Source organism: Indicator indicator, chromosome 11 (assembly GCF_027791375.1).
Source record: "Indicator indicator isolate 239-I01 chromosome 11, UM_Iind_1.1, whole genome shotgun sequence".
Lineage (NCBI taxonomy): Eukaryota > Metazoa > Chordata > Aves > Piciformes > Indicatoridae > Indicator > Indicator indicator.
In genome coordinates this window covers 17193670-17210274 of record NC_072020.1, presented here as the reverse complement: position 1 = coordinate 17210274, position 16605 = coordinate 17193670, and the positions used below count along the sequence as shown (strand labels likewise).

Below are 16605 nucleotides of genomic sequence, written 5' to 3'. Positions count from 1 at the left end.
CTTGTGAGGGCCATGTGCCCCTTTCTCTTGCCACAGCAGAGACAAGCAGGGTGTTGACTGAGTGCTGACCCATGTTGACTCATCCTGCCTCAACATCTTTTGGGAATGCCTTGGTAAACCCTTCTGTGTTTGTGGCAGAGCAGACTCTGGTGACTGTTCTGGGGTTTCTTCTTGTTTACTTTGTACCTCCAGCCAAATTCAAACTGAGTCCCTGATGCTTGTTGCAAGAGTCCTTCTTTGGCCGTGACAGGGGAAGGTCCCAAGTAGCTGGTCCTGTTTTTCGAAATCCTCACAGGGGGCTGCAGGCTGCATCTTCAGGGTCCTGCGGGAGGCCTTGATTTGCTCTGCCTCTGAAGAAGAGGAACACATCTTTACACAGCCTTTGGTAGTTCTGCAGTTACAGCCTCACAGCTCAGGGGTGTGTAAACTGTCTCCCCATGCACTGTGGAAAGAGTCCCTGGAGGTGTTTTGGACCAGGCTGAACGAGGCCTTGAGCAGCCTGGTCTAATGGGAGGTGTCCCTGCCCATGGCAGGTCCCTTCCAACTCAGGCCATTCTCTGATTCTGTGAATAAAATTCTTCTTCCTTCATCATTGCAGGCAATGCAGATCCTGAAGGACAAGGCTTTTGTCAAGCAGGTTTCAGCTTAGATTTTTATAAGGTGAGATTCTGCTTATGTAATGCTTTGACCATGTATAATTCTGTATTGCCCCTAATATTCAAGCACTCCCTCAGTGATCAAGAGTTTATCCCCTGTGCTGTTGCTTGTGGAAAGTTTGGTGCAGTTAATGTAAGTTCTTCCCCCCCTTTACAAGCTTCAAACTTTCTGGGTTTGCTAATAAGAGAAATCTTGCAGTCAGCATTTTTAAACTCTTTGCAGCACTCCAGTCTGACTCTGTTCAGTCTAACTTAGTGAATAATTGGGCAAAATGCTATGTGCTTCTATCTCAGTCTGTTCCACTTACAGTGCTGATGTTCAGGAAGCAATGGACTGGCACTGAAGAGCCAATAGCATGTGTCAGGATGATTTTGGAGGCAGACTAGGCAGTAAGTAAGGCTGGTCTCTGGTGGACCTAAAAGTGGTTAAGGAAAAGATTTGTTCTTACATGCAAATGGGGTCCAGAAGCAATATTCTGACCAAATCATAACCTTTGTAACTGTTGTTGAACTGTACTGCAGTGCTGTGTCCAGCTCTGGAGCCCTCAACACAGGAAGGACATGGACCTGATAGAGCAGGTCCAGAGGAGGGCCACAAAATGGTCAGGGGCTGAAGCACCTCTGATACCAGGACAGGCTGAGGGAGCTGAGGTTGTTCAGCCTGGAGAAGAGAAGGCTCCAGGCAGACCTAACAGCAGCCTGCCAGTACCTGAAGGGGCTACAAGAAGGCTGCAGAGGGACTGTTTGCAAAGGCCTGCAGGGACAGGACAAGGGGCAATGGTTTGAAATGAGAGCAGGGCAGATTTAGATTGGATGTGAGGAACAGGTTCTGCACCATGAGGGTGCTGGAACACTGCAACAGGTTTCCCAGGGAGGTGGTTGAGGCCCCATGCCTGGAGATCTTCAAGATGAGGCTGGAGAAGGCTCTGAGCAAGCTGCTGTAGTGGAGGATGTCCCTGCTGAGTGCAGGGGGATTGGACTGGATGTATTTTGGAGGTCCTTTCCAGCCCAATCCATTCTGTGATTCTATTGCAGCTCATAACATTGATCACTGCTATTGTTTTCAGTGTTCTGGATAATGTTATTCACATTATTACTAGCTGGGGAGTAAAGACCTCACTGTAGGGTGTACAGAAGGATATTTCTCCTGTTCATTGAATGTGAAGAGCCTCTTTTGTGCTGCTACAAATAATAGCAATTTTTAGAATTTTGTGCTAAAAACATGGTGTCCTTCATTCATGCAGAGACTGATCTTACCTTGATTTAACTGAATTTTCCTGGGCATCCATGCAGTTAGATCCTTTCCTTGACCAGGCCTCTCCCCCTTTGTCATGATTCTGCTGTTCTTTTGGTCATTTTAATTTTTTTTCTTCTCCATACTTTAATGTTGTTGTGTTCTTGTGCTGTGTAATTGTGTTCAATTCTGCTTTTTGTAGAATGGAGACCTGATAATAGGAGGGCCTGGTAGTTTTTACTGGCAAGGTAGGTTCATCTGGATGAATAACCTGACCTTGGAAGTGAAGTGGGAAGTCCTGTGGAAAATGTTGTTCAAGATTTCCATTGTTTTCTCAGTTTAAAATAACCAGCCCCTGGTCTTAGTTTCAATTAATGTCCATCAGAAGAAATGCTTAACCATCAACAGAGAATAAAAATGAGTCAAGAAAATTCAGGAGGTAGCTTGCATAGGAAGTGGAACAAATTAGTCAGGCCAGTCCCAGGCAGAAATTCAGGCTGGGTGCAGAGGGGTTTGAGAGCAGCTCTGCAGAAAGAGACTTGGAGGTGTTGGTTGCTGAGCAGCTCCCCATGAGCCAGCAGTGCCCTCATGCAGCCCAGAAGGCAGCTGTGTGCTGGGCTGCATCCAGAGGAGTGTGGGCAGCAGGGCAAGAGAGGGGATTCTGCCCCTTGGCTCTGCTCTGCTGAGACCCCACCTCCAATCCTGCCTCCTGTTCTGGTGTCCCCAGCAGAAGGAGGATACAGAGCTGCTGGAGTGAGTCCAGAGGAGGCCACAAAGATGACCAAAGGGCTGAAGCACCTCTGCTGTGAGGACAGGCTGAGGGAGATTGGGAGAAGACAAGACTTGGGGGGATCTTAGAGCTGCCTTCCAATAGCTGAAGGGATCCTACAGGAAGGCTGCAGAGGGACTTTTCCTGAGGGTGTCTAGAGACAGGACAAGGGGGAATGGTTTGAAGCTGAGGCAGAGCGGGGCTAGACTGGATCTGAGGAAGAAGTTCTTCAGTAGGAGGGTGGTGAGACTCTGGAATGGGCTGCCCAGGGAGGCTGTGGCTGCCTCCTCCCTGGGGGTGTTTGAGGCCAGGCTGGATGAGGCCTTGAGCAGTTGAGTCTAGTTGAGAGGTGTCCCTGCCCATGGTGGGGAGGTTGGAGGAGATGAGCTCTGAGGTCCCTTCCAACCTGAGCCATCCTGGGATTCTGTGAAACAGAAATAGCTGTTTGTATGTTGGCATACAGCACACTTGTCAGTTCATAAACTGACATCTTTCCTAGAAATGCTGCAGTTTCAAAGACAATTTGTACAGCAGATGTAATCTTTTCAAAGTGTTTGTCACTGTTTCTGATTCTTTTATTGCTGTCTGCATGTGGTTTTGGTTCATTTGTGGTGTCACTGTAGCTTCCAAGATGTAGTTTCTTATTGTAGATGAAAGCTGAAGTGGTTTTGGCAAAGGGTTAAAAGGACATTTTTGCTTTAACCTATTCTGCCATGTGTGCCATAGTCGATTCTCAGGCTCTGCCCACCACCTTGCCCATTGTCAGCTTCACTGGTGTCTGGGTTTGCACTGATGTTAAAGGAGGAGGCTCTATTTGGTGTGATGGTAAGGACTTCAGAGCTTTGAATTCTCCATTGAGGAATTGCTTTACAACGTCTGCACTGAAAGGTGGCTGAACCTAAAAATGCTTGACTCTGGTTGGAGTCAGCACCTTGGAATGCCTCTGGAGATGTTTCCATTCTGCTTTGAAATCTGTTTCACAGATTTCTGTGCTCTCTTGGGACTTTCAGGGTAATAAAGGAGAAAGATTGAAAGAAGATGGTGTACACTTTGCATCTGTACTGCATGACCTGATCTTCTGCTAGCCCTGTTTTGCAGAGCTCGTCTCTCTCCATGCCCCTTTCACTGATGGAGCTGTTTGAATGCAGGTCAGGTCATCACTGCCAGCGTTGCAGACATCATTGCCAACTACTCCTTCAAGGACATTCTGAGGAAGCTGGCACGAGAGAAGCAGACAGGGGTGGCACCACCTTCATATGATGACAATTACATGGGTAAGCTGAGCTCTGTGCCATCTGGCAATAAATACCAAATTAAAAAAAGCATGGGTCTTGTAGAAATGTGGAAACAAGCTTTGAATTAGTAGTGCCCTAATTGTGAGAGGATTTAGACATGGTTTGCCTCATTAATGCCCTAATTGTGAGAGATTTTAAACTTGTTTTGCCTAAAGCACAACCACAAACCAGTAGTTTGCTGGTTACCTCAGTGGGATTATGAACATTATTAACATTATGCATAGCAACAAGGCTTGAAGGTTGAGGCTTGAATGTTTCCTATTATTTGATCTTAAATAATTAAGCAGAAATGCAATTTTTCCCCCTTTATATATTTTTTTCCATTCTGAGATGATTGGTTGAGTTTAAAGTAAGTAAAGACTGCTTCAATTTTTAGTAGGTAAAAGAAGATTCAGTTTTACAGCATTTTGTACATCACTGCCTAAATGCCCAGTTCATTCTCACTGCTATTTAAAAGATGCAACTAAATTAAGCAATAACAAAAATAGAAGATGTTATGCAACAAACAGAATGAAGACTTTTTAGGTGCCTTTAATTATTAGGGATGCCTAAGAGTTTGAATGATATTCACATGGCCCCTGCAGGTAAAAGTGTTTTTCTTCACATGGTTACAAAGAAGGAAAGATGCAGTGAATTTGAAAGCAGAGATGCATCCTCTCATCTCTGCCCATGAATTTGGTTAATTAGTCCCTAATACAATCCAGATGTCTTGCCTCTTGTCAGTAGCAAAGAGCACACTGTCAGCCACACCAGAGGGTTGTGCTGCCATTCAGCAAGACGTATACAGGCTGGAGAGTTGGGCAGGGAGAAATGGAATGAAATTCAACAAGGGCAAGTGGAAAGTCTTGTACCTGGGAAAGAACAACCCCGTGAGACAGTATAGATTGGGGACTGACCTGCTGGAGAACAGTGAAGGGGAAAAGGACCCCAGGGGTCATAGTGGGTGGAAGGTTGAACACAAGCCAGCAATGTGCTCCTGTGGCCAAGTAGGTCTAGAGAGGTTCTCCTCCCCCTCTACTCTGCCCTAGTGAGGCCACATCTGGAATATTGTGTCCAGCTCTGGGCCCCTGGGTTCAAGAAACGCCTCAGGGAACTGCTTGAAAGAGTCCAGTGCAGAGCCACAAAATGATTAAGGGAGTGGAACATCTTCCTGCTGAGGAGAGACTGAGAGAGCTGGGGCTCTTTAGCTTGGAGGAGACTGAGGGGTGACCTCATCAATGTTTACAAATATGTAAAGGATGAGTGCTGTGATGCCAAATTACAGGACAAGGGGTAGTGGTGGAAGTTGAGGCATAGGAAGTTCCATGTAAATATGAGGAAGATTTTTCTCACTGTGAGTGGGACAGAACAGTGGAACAGGCTGCCCAGGGGGGTTGTGGAGTCTCCTTCTCTGGAGATATTCAAGACCTGCCTGGATGGGTTCCTGTGTGATCTGTTATAGGTGATCCTGCTCTGGCAGGGGGAGTTGGACTCAATGATCTTTCGAAGTCGATTCCAACCCCTAACATTCTGTGATTCTGTGATCTCCCAGGTTTGCTAAACCTCCAGGAGTGGCTTACCTGCATCTCTGGAAATGTGGCTTCCAGATAGAGCTAACACTGGACACTGACAGACTCCAGAGTAGTGATGAAGACCTAAGTGCCTGCTGGTTTGCCAGAGAAATTGTTAAGAACAAATTATTTAGAAGCTGATTTTTGGATAAAAGGGAGGAATTTAGTATGCATCCAGACCTACAGTTAATTTAGTCATAATAATGTGATAAACAATTTTCCTTTTCCCCCACAACAGCTTTAGGATACTGCTGTTAGAAAATATGCATTCTGATGGTCAGAGGAACAGTCAAGTCTGCTTGGGTTTGCATGTTTTTTTGAGGGATGTGGTTTAACAAGTGTTTTGCCTGTAATTTGTGTTTAAACAGGATACTCAGTGGCTGCTGGGGAATTTACTGGGGATTCTGAACAAGGTAAGAAGCTGTAGATCTGAATGGCAACCATTTGCACCTATGAAATTCCTCCTTCTGGGGCTCTGTGCAGGACTACAGCTTTTGTACGCTTGAAACGCTGGTGAGACTCAAGCTGCCTCAGAGGCAGATAGTTCCTCAGAAGGTCTAGCACAACAGAGCAGAAGTTAACACAGAGTCTGAATCTCTTATGGCATTGTGCCTATGCATCTGCTCAACAGTCAGAGCCAAGAGAGCAGGGTAGGTGGAGCCCTCCAGGCTCACTTCATTTAGCAGGTTTGGTGCCCAGTGGTGATGAGTGGAGCCAACAGTGTGGTTCTGTGCAGCCTTCCAGACCATACTCAAAGTATTCACCTGCTCAGAGCCTGCTGGACCTCAGCATCTGGCTGGGCAGATGCAGCATGGCTTGGAAGGATCTCTCTGTGCTGAAAGCAGATTTCTGGCTGCCCACAGAAAGCTTCAGGAGATAACATTCAGCTGTTTCTGGACAGAGCCCTGGCTCTTGGCCCTGGGAGAGTTTCCCAAGCTGCAGCTCTTCTGCCTATAAGGATGAGGTGCCTGGGGCAGTGCATTACCTGACTCTTTTCGTATCTTAAATTCTCCTGCACAGACATAATGCAGTGAGGACAAATTCCCTGGGCTGGTTCCCCTTCCCTGAGCTTTACATTTAACAGCAGGAGAAAGAGGAATTTAATTCCTTTCATTAAAACATGGGCTAGGGGAATAAATTCCACAGCAAGATGAGGTGTTCAACTAGTCCCTGGGATTAGGAAAAGTGAATGCTACTTAATATCATGGCATCAAATGAGATGTCAGATGAGATAAACTGTTGTGCAGGCAGAAAGAAAATGAGTGTTTGTAAGGACAGTTGTGTTTAGCTTCTGTGCTCTCTGTGTGATGCCACAACTGATTGTGGTCCCATCAATGCACAGCTGGCAGGTAACAAGCTGGGTTGTCCTGAGAGCTTTATTACTGTGCTGTGCTAAGCAGTGCTAGGCAGAAAGAGATCCCTGGGGGAGTGTATGCAGCAGTTCAGATCTAATGTGCACCAAATGACTGTTAAAATAGTATGTGTTAATTGTCTTGAAAGTGATTTGCAGGTGTTTGTTGTACAGATAAATCAAAATGCTAAGGGCTGGGTGTCTGGAAGGGTTTCAGGGGCATGGGGTGGAGGTTGCATGCACCATTGGGACAGGAGAAGCAGTTCATTGTGGATCATTTCTTCCTGCAGAGTTGGTTGCTGGAGTCCCGAGGGGAGCACAGAACTTTGGCTATGTATGTACTGGACCCACATTCTATCCTTTTTTTTTGGAGAAGCTGTTAGACTCTGTGGGAGGTCAAAGGCTGTATTATATTTTCTGTCTCTTTGGTCCTAAACTTCATCATCAGAGAAAACTGTCCCTGACTTCACCCTCAGGCTTACCTTGCTGATTTGAGCTTTGAATATTAAGTGCTTAGTCCCTTCTGAAGCCTGTTAGCAACAGGCAATCATCAGCGTGCTTTGAACATGACCAGGACCACTCTGCCTGCCTAAGCTTAGCATATTTTATGTGCAGTGCTGTGTCCACAGCGGAGAGAAGTCACAGTTCAGATTATCCCTCCCCAGTGTTTATTTCCAGTGCCCTCAGTGTACAGACAAAACGGCATATGCAGCGAGTCATGAGGTGCAGTTAGAAGCAAAGGGAGCCAACAACATCCAGGTGTGGATGCAGCTTTTACCTTGTAGGGAAAGGTTTCAGAACTAAGCTGGCTGGCAGACAGATATCCCAGCCACAGGCACGTTCTCTGCCTTTGGTGGACCCCAAACTCCTTGTGTCTCTGAAAATGCCTCACAGCAGTTTTCAGAAGCAAGGTGTGGATATGTCTGTATCTGTCTGTGCTGTTTCTGGTTTAAGGTTGTGTTTTCATGCAGTCCCTGATGACCTGATAGAGTGGGATTTGCTGCTGCTGCAATGTCCAGTGAGAAGGGAAAGAATGTTTTCTCCCTTTTATTCTTGGGAGACCTGAGTCTCATAAAGTCATAGTGGTTTGTTCAAGATCACACAGGGAAACTCTGGTGAGACAGACAGAAAACAACTGGTTTGGGTTTTTTTAATTGACCCTTGGACCATGTTTCAGTACATCAGACTCGCTTGCAGTGATGTTTTTCTGTAGCATCTCCACGTGTACTTGAAACTTTCCATCTTTTTCTGTTGTCAGGTCTCAATTATTAATTCTTCAGACTTGACCTTTATCCAGAACTTCACTGGTGAACAGGTAATGTCAGGCAACTGTGTGATGAAATATTCTGTCTCTAGAGAGTGTTACTTCATTAACATAGCTTCAAGAATATGTGAAATTGTTTTATTTTTAGAATTAATGACCATGGAAAGAAAGATTAGCAGAAAGAAAGCTATTTGAAACTGCAATCTGATCTGAAAGCTTGTCTGCTGTTTTTTGCTTCCAGATGGCGTCTTACTTTGGATACACAGTTGCAGTAGCTGATGTCAACAATGATGGGTAGGTTACCAAATCCATTCAGCTCCCCTGAACACTCCTAGAAGCAATGCCTGATTACCAAGCACAGAGTTTTCAGGTGCTTCACACCTCAAAATGCTTCTCTCGTGGCTTCTCTGCTGTTTGGTTGTTGTCATTCATGTAGGTTCATCTTTGTGCAGTCACAGTGGCACAGATATTTGCAGTCCTGGTTTGGGTCAGTTGATCTTCCTGAACATTAATTCAAAGCAGTGTGGTAGAGCAGGAGCATCTAAAGGCTTAGGAAACAGCTGCAGGCAGAAGCACAGCAAATAAGCAGTGCTAGCTACTGCTAGGAGGAGATAGGTGAAAGTCAAAAGTTTCCTCTGCTGTTCTCAGAAGTAGGTCAGTCTTCTCTCATAGCTTCACTTCTCCATGGTAAAACTTCCCAATACCATCAGCACCTGCTGGTTTGCCATCCCTTTTCATCCTCCAGAGGACCAAGAAGGTGTGTGTGGCCCATGGCTGTCAGGACAGGCTTTGTGCTTGCCTGGGGAAGAGTGAGACTCAGCTCCTAGGGTGGTGCCTAGGACGAGGACTCCAGGCCCTGCTGAACAAAGCCCTTTGCCAACTCTGGGCTCACGTCAAGTCTGGAGAAGCATTTGAGAAGGTCAGGATTTTAGTAAGTGAATATTAATAGACCACCCTGGGGGTGTTCAAGGCCAGGCTGGATGAGGCCTTGAGCAGCTGAGTCTAGTTGAGAGGTGTCCCTGCCCATGGTGGGGAGGTTGGAGGAGGTAAGCTCTGAGGTCCCTTCCAACCTGAGCTATTCTGGGATTCTAGATTTTCTAGCAAGCAGATAAAGATCCCTGAGCTGAAAGCCTTGGAAGCTTGCACAAAGGTGAATCAGGATTATATTTAGAGCTGTGCCCATTGCAGACTGTATCAGATGTATCTACTTCATGTTCTCTTCTTGTAATTATTTCTTATTAGGTGCTTAAACACAGTGCATTAAATAATTTTCCTGGGCTAAATCACTGCTTCTGGTCAGTGGCTGGTGACCCTTTAAAGAGTGAGAGGTACAAGAAAAGGTGGTAAAATATTATTGCAGTTCCAAAACAAAAGCAAAACAACAACAAAATAGAGAAGCTTCAACAGTCTCCCTGGTGGCTTCATAGTGCTCAAATCTTCCCAAGTTTCTGAGGGCAGATTTTGTGCTATTACCACAGCTTTTTAGAATTCCTGGTTTTATGATGCAGTCAAGATTAATTTAGTCCTGCCATTGATCCATTGCTGATGTGAAAGGGTGGAGAACCAGTAACTGCAGTACAACAGACTGTCAGGGAACTTGCTATTGAACTTCCCACTGAAGCAAGCTCTCTTCTGTGCAGGTTATTTCCTGTGAATCATGGGGTTCCTTGGCAGGTCTCAGGTGTTCTGTGTGCCTCTAAGCCCACAGTTTATGTCAATAATCCAGTCAAACTGCTGCTGAGGCCTGTGTGGTCTCCCAGGCTGTATCTTAAAAGAAATCTAATGCCTCTCTCTGAGATCCAAACATCCCACAGAAAACAAAACACAAGAGGCTCTACGTGATAAACATGTCTGATTAGCTCTGCAGTCTGGCTTTGCTGGTCTGCACGTGGAGTCAGTGGAAATATTTATCTGGAAGGAAGAGTAAAACAGAGAAAGGGGGGGAAAAAAAGCAGAAGGGAAACAACCACTTCAGATTCACTTGGGTTTCTTATGCAGCTCAGTGCAGCATCCTGGGCTGCATAAAAAGCAGCATGGCCAGCAGATGGAGAGAGGGGATTCTGTCCCTCTGCTCTGCTGAGTCCTCATTTGCAGTGCTGTGTCCAGTTCCGGAGCCCTCAACACAGGAAGGACATGGACCTGATGGAGAGGGTCCAGAGTAGGCCATGAAAACGATCAGGGGGCTGGAGCACCTCTAATACCAGGACAGGCTGAGGGAGCTGGGGGTGTTCAGCCTGCAGAAGAGAAGGCTCCAGGAACTCCTGAGAGCAGCCTGCCAGTACCTGAAGGGGCTACAAGAAGGCTGCAGAGGGACTGTTTGCAAAGGCCTGCAGGGACAGGACAAGGGGAATGGTTTGAAATGAGAGCAGAGCAGGTTTAGATTGGATGTGAGGAACAGGTTCTGCACCATGAGGGTGCTGGAACACTGCAACAGGTTGCCCAGGGAGGTGGTTGAGGCCCCATGCCTGGAGATATTGAAGGTGAGGCTGGAGAAGGCTCTGAGCAATCTGCTGTAGTGGAGGATGTCCCTGCTGAGTGCAGGGGGGTTGGACTGGATGTATTTTGGAGGTTCCTTCTGCCCAAACCATTCTATGATTCTATGAAAGGAGGTAGCAATGGCCTTATCAGTACAAGAACCCTGATAAGGTATATGCAGAAAAGATTAGTAGGAATGGTGCTTGGCTGTAATAAGGCTGAGGACATGGCTCAAAAATTAGGCTCATCCTAGGAAAACCATTAGTAGCCTTCCTGCTGCAGCAGTCCTGCAGGTGTGCTGGGGTAAGTCGTGTAGTTCTGGCTGCAGCACCTCACAGCTGTAGGCGGGAGAGGGAAGCTGAAGGTATTGCTTGAGCTGCTGTTTTGTTGCCCACTGCTAATGATGAGAAATGCACAGTGAAACCTAGCAAACCAAACTTTGCCATCAGGTTGTAGGCTGCACTCCTAGAAAAGAGGGGAAAAGGGAACAGTTTGGATTTAGGCTGAAACAGTCCAATAAAACTAGTGGAATAAACTGTTCACTGCTCTCTTATTTGGCCTGTATCAAAGCTTCCCATAATTATACTTTGACCTCTTGACATTTCCCATACTCCAGCTTTTTATTATCTGGCAGGATGCAAAGAAACTGCTACAGTCTCAGCAGGTGGTCAGCCTGTGCTTTTATCGGGAGGGAAGCGATGCTGGCTGATTATATCTCTGGCTGGAACAGAAAGAAATGTGTAATTGGTGGTAACTGCAGCATCCTAGTGCAGCAGTGAAAGAAATCTAATGAACCAGATCAAAAAGCCACTGCAAACTGGATTGCAGCTTTATGGTTTGATATTGCTGTCCAGGGGCTTTAGATTTTGCTTTGCTCTTAGGGCCTTTTAAAAGGAATCAGAGCTCCAGTTTTGTAAGTGCAAACTGCTGCATTTGAAAAGCCAGGTGGAATATCCTACTTCATCAACAAAAATGCCTAATTCTAGTTCCACAGGTACTAAAAACCCCATGAGTCCTCCTCCTTGCCTGCTTGATGTCTCATTACTTTTAAACTTCAGGAACTGGAAGGTACCACTGGCCATAAAGCAGGGTGAGCAGCAGCTGCTTATTACCCATATGGAGAGCAACCAGAAGTGAGTGAGTGAGGATGAGGGAGAGCAAGGCAGCAGAGGAACCCTTCCTTTCTGGCTCTACTTCACTGCTGTGACAGTGCAGTAAAACCAAACCAGCCCAGAGCCTCAGAACTGCCTGAGGGAGGGCTTGCTCCTGCAGAGGTCTTGCTGAGGCAGCTCCTCTTGACCCACAGAACTCAGCAGTGACAGAAAAGGTGGAATAAGAATGATTAGGAAGGGAAGGCTTTGGTGTAGGTGGGACATGCCAGGAGCTGGAGGGAAGGCACAGGAAGTGCTGTGGGTGTTCCAGGCCACACTGCTGCCTATAACCACCTGAGAAATTGGTCAGTGTAGTTTAGATGTCTGCCTTCCTCTCCCCTTTCCCTCAGCACATCAGGAGATGAGCCATCGTTACTGCTGGGTTCTCGTCCCTGCTCTTGGACTGTTCACTTGTTTTATCCAGTCACTGTAATTCATTCTAACAAAGAAACCTTCCCAGAAAAAGAACCCAGCACTGTGCACTTGCAGCTGTGATGCTGTGCTCCCTGCACAAGACGCCAGCTGCTGGCTGCTTGCTTTCTGCCTCCCCTGGTGAATCCTGTATTCTGGGTTAGGTTTCTGCTGGGGGAATTTTAGGCGGCTGTGGGTAATGAATAGTCTGCCACTCTCCTGACATCATTTGAGGCACCCTGGATTGTGCTCCTAAGGACTGGAGTTGTAAAGGTATCCACATAGCTACTTATTTTATACCAGTGTACTGGGAGCTTTCTGGCTCTGAGTCTTTTGGTTCCTTACCACTACTGTAAAAGCCTTCCCTTAGTCTTACAATCCTTCATTTGTAAAGTACTCCCTGGAGCCAAGTTCATCTTTTACTCCACAGCTTATGCAGCACGTAAGAGTGTGGGGTCCCAGTCTTACCGGGAATAGCTGGGCTGTGATGTAATGGAATTATGGCTGATGGTAGTGCTCCTAGGGGGTGCTTGTACTGCATGTCCTGTGTCCAATAACTTGTAAAAAAAGCAGCATTCATCATCTCTTTTTGTTGTTGCTAGTGTTCCATGGCAACTGCTCCAGCTGACGTTCTGTCCCAGCCATGAACATCTTCCATTAGTGGAGGAGGACTTTTGATGTTTAGTGTGAAAGGAAAATCTCACCTCTCATGTCAAGTCGGCCGCTGCTTCCTTCCTTTTTTAGTTATTGATGCCATGGGGTAGAAGTTGACCTATAAAACACTGACCAACTGCACCAGAGTGACCTGACATTCTGAGTTGTGGTTTCCTTTATGGAAACACACTATAAAACCTAATGGAAAATAACATTTCTGGAAGTACTTTGTCATGATTTGTAGAGTGTAAGCTCTACAACCTGATTAAAAGGCTTCTAGGTGAGATAGTCTCTACTAAATTCTTTGCTCTGTAGCTTAGAACCATGATGTATAGCTGTGGTAAAGTGGCAGCTGAGCTGCTCCTAAATTAGGGTTAGAGGTTAGGAGTTAGGGTCAGGGTTAGGGATTGGGATTGGGAAAACCAACGTAGTGCAGTTTCACTAATTGGTTTACTCATGGAGAAAGCCTTTGTGAGAAGATCACTGTTGGGAATATGATGAAGTGAGACTACAAAGTTCTCTCTGAGTTTTACACACTTTGAACAGTTTCCCATCAGAGCAAGAGGATGTTTTCCAGATTAGAAATCCTGGATCAGGAAGTACTAGTTTCCTGCAGTAACAGAATATGGACACTCAGTGCCCACTGGGTATGATGGGAATGACCCTGTTAGTTTGTGTGGCCTTGAGCAACCCTCAGAAATCAATCTCACACTGCATAGCTCAGAATAGTCTGTTAAGAATATTCCTGCTTACAGAATCACAGAATGGTTGGGTTGGAAGGGACCTCCAAAGGTCATCCAGTCCAACCCCCCTGCACTCAGCAGGGACATCCTCCACTACAGCAGATTGCTCAGAGCCTTCTCCAGCCTCACCTCCAGGCATGAGGCCTCAACCACCTCCCTGGGCAACCTGTTGCAGTGTTCCAGCACCCTCATGGTGCAGAACTTCTTCCTCACATCTGATCTAAATCTGCTCTGCTCTCATTTCAAACCATTCCCCTCGTCCTGTCCCTGCAGGCCTTTGCAAACAGTCCCTCTGCAGCCTTCTTGTAGCCCCTTCAGGTACTGGCAGGCTGCTGTTAGGTGTCCCTGGAGCCTTCTCTTCTGCAGGCTGAACAACCTCAGCTCCCTCAGCCTATCCTGGTATCAGAGGTGCTCCAGCCCCCTGACCATTTTTGTGGCCCTCCTCTGGACCTGTTCCATCATGTCCATGTCCTTCCTGTGTTGAGGGCTCCAGAGCCGGACAGAGTACTCCAGGTGAGGTCTTACCAGAGCAGTCCTGCTTGATTTTATTGTTTACTGTCTAATAAAGAGTGTTTTTTTCCTCCTAAATAAAAGGTGTAACATGTTATGGACCACCCCCATTTAGAACAACAATGTGCAAAATACCTTCGGATTGTCCTCCTCTACTGATTCTTCTTGGAGTATCAACATAGCCAGGAGCACTTTTCTCTCTAAGCCTCATCTTTTCATGATTTCATGATGTCCTTGCTCTTTAATACTTGATGCAGCAAATGATGTGAGCACTGCAACTACTCCTGTACCTGATATCAACAGAAGGGGCTTCAGAGATAAAGCTTTGGCTTTGTCTCCATACGGAGGGAGGGGTGATGATACATCCTCTGCTGGTTGCTGTTCTACCCTTTGTCTCCATATGGATATGTAATTTTTAAAAGTTACATTTCATACTAGCACAGTTAGCAGCACAGATCTACAGAATGTGTTATAGTAGCACAGATCCCCTCTTAGTTGAATTCTTGAATTCTGGAATACAGCTTTTAGTGCCAGTTGTTGGCATAAATTGAAGTGCAACAAATTCCACCTAAACCTGGAAGGTCATAAAATACTAGAAGTAGTTGCTCAGAGAGCTTGTGGAGTCTCCATCCATGGAGATAGTTAAAATGGAGTGGGCATAGCCCTGGGCAGCCTTCTGACCGTGCTTTGACCAAGTCTTTGGAGGAGAACTCCTGAAGTGCCTTCTTACCTCAGCTGGCCTGTGGCTGTGCTAACAATCAGCTTCCCCTTTCCCTAATACATGAACTTTGTTGCTTGCACTCAGTCTCCCAGTGACACTGGTCTTTGTTTGCCTGTTGCAGCTTAGATGATATCTTAGTTGGTGCCCCTCTCTTTATGGAACGTGAATTTGAGAGCAAGCCTAAAGAAGTTGGGCAGGTTTACCTGTACCTGCAGGAGGATTCCTTCCTCTTCCGAGACGCACAGCTCCTGACGGGCACCGAAGTGTTTGGGAGGTTTGGCAGTGCAATCACACACCTTGGAGACCTCAATCGAGATGGATATAATGGTGAGTTACAGCTCAGCTTGTCATCTCTACATCTGAAGTCAAAGATGGCCAAGCAGTGATTGTTAAATGTCTGTGCAGTGGCTGAGAACAGCTTTGTCGCATCTTAACTGCCTCGAAAAGTGACAAGAATTGACATTAATGCTAATGAAACTGATGCCAAGGGCCAAGCCATGCCAAGTTTACCTATAGGGGGCTGGTCATGGTGACTACAGACCTGTTTTTTAATTAGTATTAGTGTGCTCATTTGCATAAAAGTGCTACCTGTTGTTATATGACTGTAATTACATTAGAATAGCTAAAGCATTGGGTTGGTTTCAAGACAGAGCTCTCCATCTCTCCTCCAATGCTTGGATGGGCTTGAGAAGTGAATTAGGCTCAGTCAGGGGAGCTCTCTGCCCACAGTGAAAGAGCTGCACAAGGACAGAGGGAGTGGCTTGGAATCAGGTTTCCACTGATACTTAGGTACTGAGAGAAGCAGACACAGGATGGGACCTTCTTCAGATGCCTGTAGCACATTCACACAGCCCAGCTTTCATGTAAGCTAACTGGAGCCTGAGCCCAAGCAAACAGCCCAGGTAAACTAGTTTGCTTAATTATATGAGATAGTCTGGAGGCCTTAAGCACCTGGAGTTAGCCTCCTAGCTGTGGTCAGTAGCACCTTGGCTTTCCCTCTGTGCGTTTCCTTACTTCTTAGTTCCAGGATGTTAGAGATCTGCAGAGCAGGCACCTCTGCCTCTCAAGCCCCAAGTAGTTTCTCCTGAGGAATGTATCTTGCACTGGAGCCTCAGAGGTTGTTGGCCTGCTAAGGAAAAATGAATGGACTTAGCCCCTCCTTAATCTAAGGGCTGCTTTTCATGCTGCTCTAGCCACTGTACTTCAGGACAGTGTCACAAATGTGTGGCTCCCATGCAAGGGATGAATCATGTCAGGAGCCACAGGGTTGTTTTGAGGTTCAGGGTGCACAAAACCAGAATAGCATCCTGTGGGAAGAAGCCACTGGATTGTGCCAGCTGAGAATATCCCCACTGGCTTGCCCTGGAATCCTGGTCCCCACGGAGGACCACACGGTGGAGACTTCTTGTTCTCCACCTGTGAGCAATAGCAGATACCTTCAGCTTCTCTGGAGAGGGACAGTTGCTGTCCCTGCTCTCTAGCATTCTGGTAGGAAAGGAGGACACATTCTTGCTTTTCTCCCTCAACATGTAGAAGAGGCTGAGAAGAATCTAGAGCCAAAGTCTTCTGCTTTCTAACTGAAGGTGCCAGAGCTTGGGTGCACTCCTGCCTTTGGAGAGAAGGAACAAATCCCAGGTGCTGAAGTCAAGTTTAACAAAGGAGCCCAGCACCACTTCCTAGATGAGAACCTGAAGATGGGAACTCTAGGTACACATCCTCCTCTAGTGTTTTCTGGTGGCTAGCTCAGCAGGAGTGGCTGTTGCAGCTCAGTCTAGACACCATTATCTACATCCCATGTGTAGGACCTGAGAAGAGCATTAT

The 16605-nt window shown here is 46.5% G+C and overlaps 1 protein-coding gene across 1 annotated transcript in view; it reads left to right on the top strand.

Moving 5' to 3' along the window:
- The window catches only part of ITGA8 (integrin subunit alpha 8), an 88657-nt gene that overhangs the window by 16964 nt on the left and 55088 nt on the right, over positions 1–16605 (top strand). The window contains exons 6-13 of the mRNA XM_054385146.1: positions 599–660; positions 2093–2138; positions 3808–3933; positions 5873–5917; positions 7146–7189; positions 8114–8170; positions 8361–8413; positions 14906–15111. Of these exons, the coding sequence (XP_054241121.1) occupies positions 599–660; positions 2093–2138; positions 3808–3933; positions 5873–5917; positions 7146–7189; positions 8114–8170; positions 8361–8413; positions 14906–15111 (639 nt within the window). The remainder of the gene's footprint in view (positions 1–598; positions 661–2092; positions 2139–3807; positions 3934–5872; positions 5918–7145; positions 7190–8113; positions 8171–8360; positions 8414–14905; positions 15112–16605) is intronic.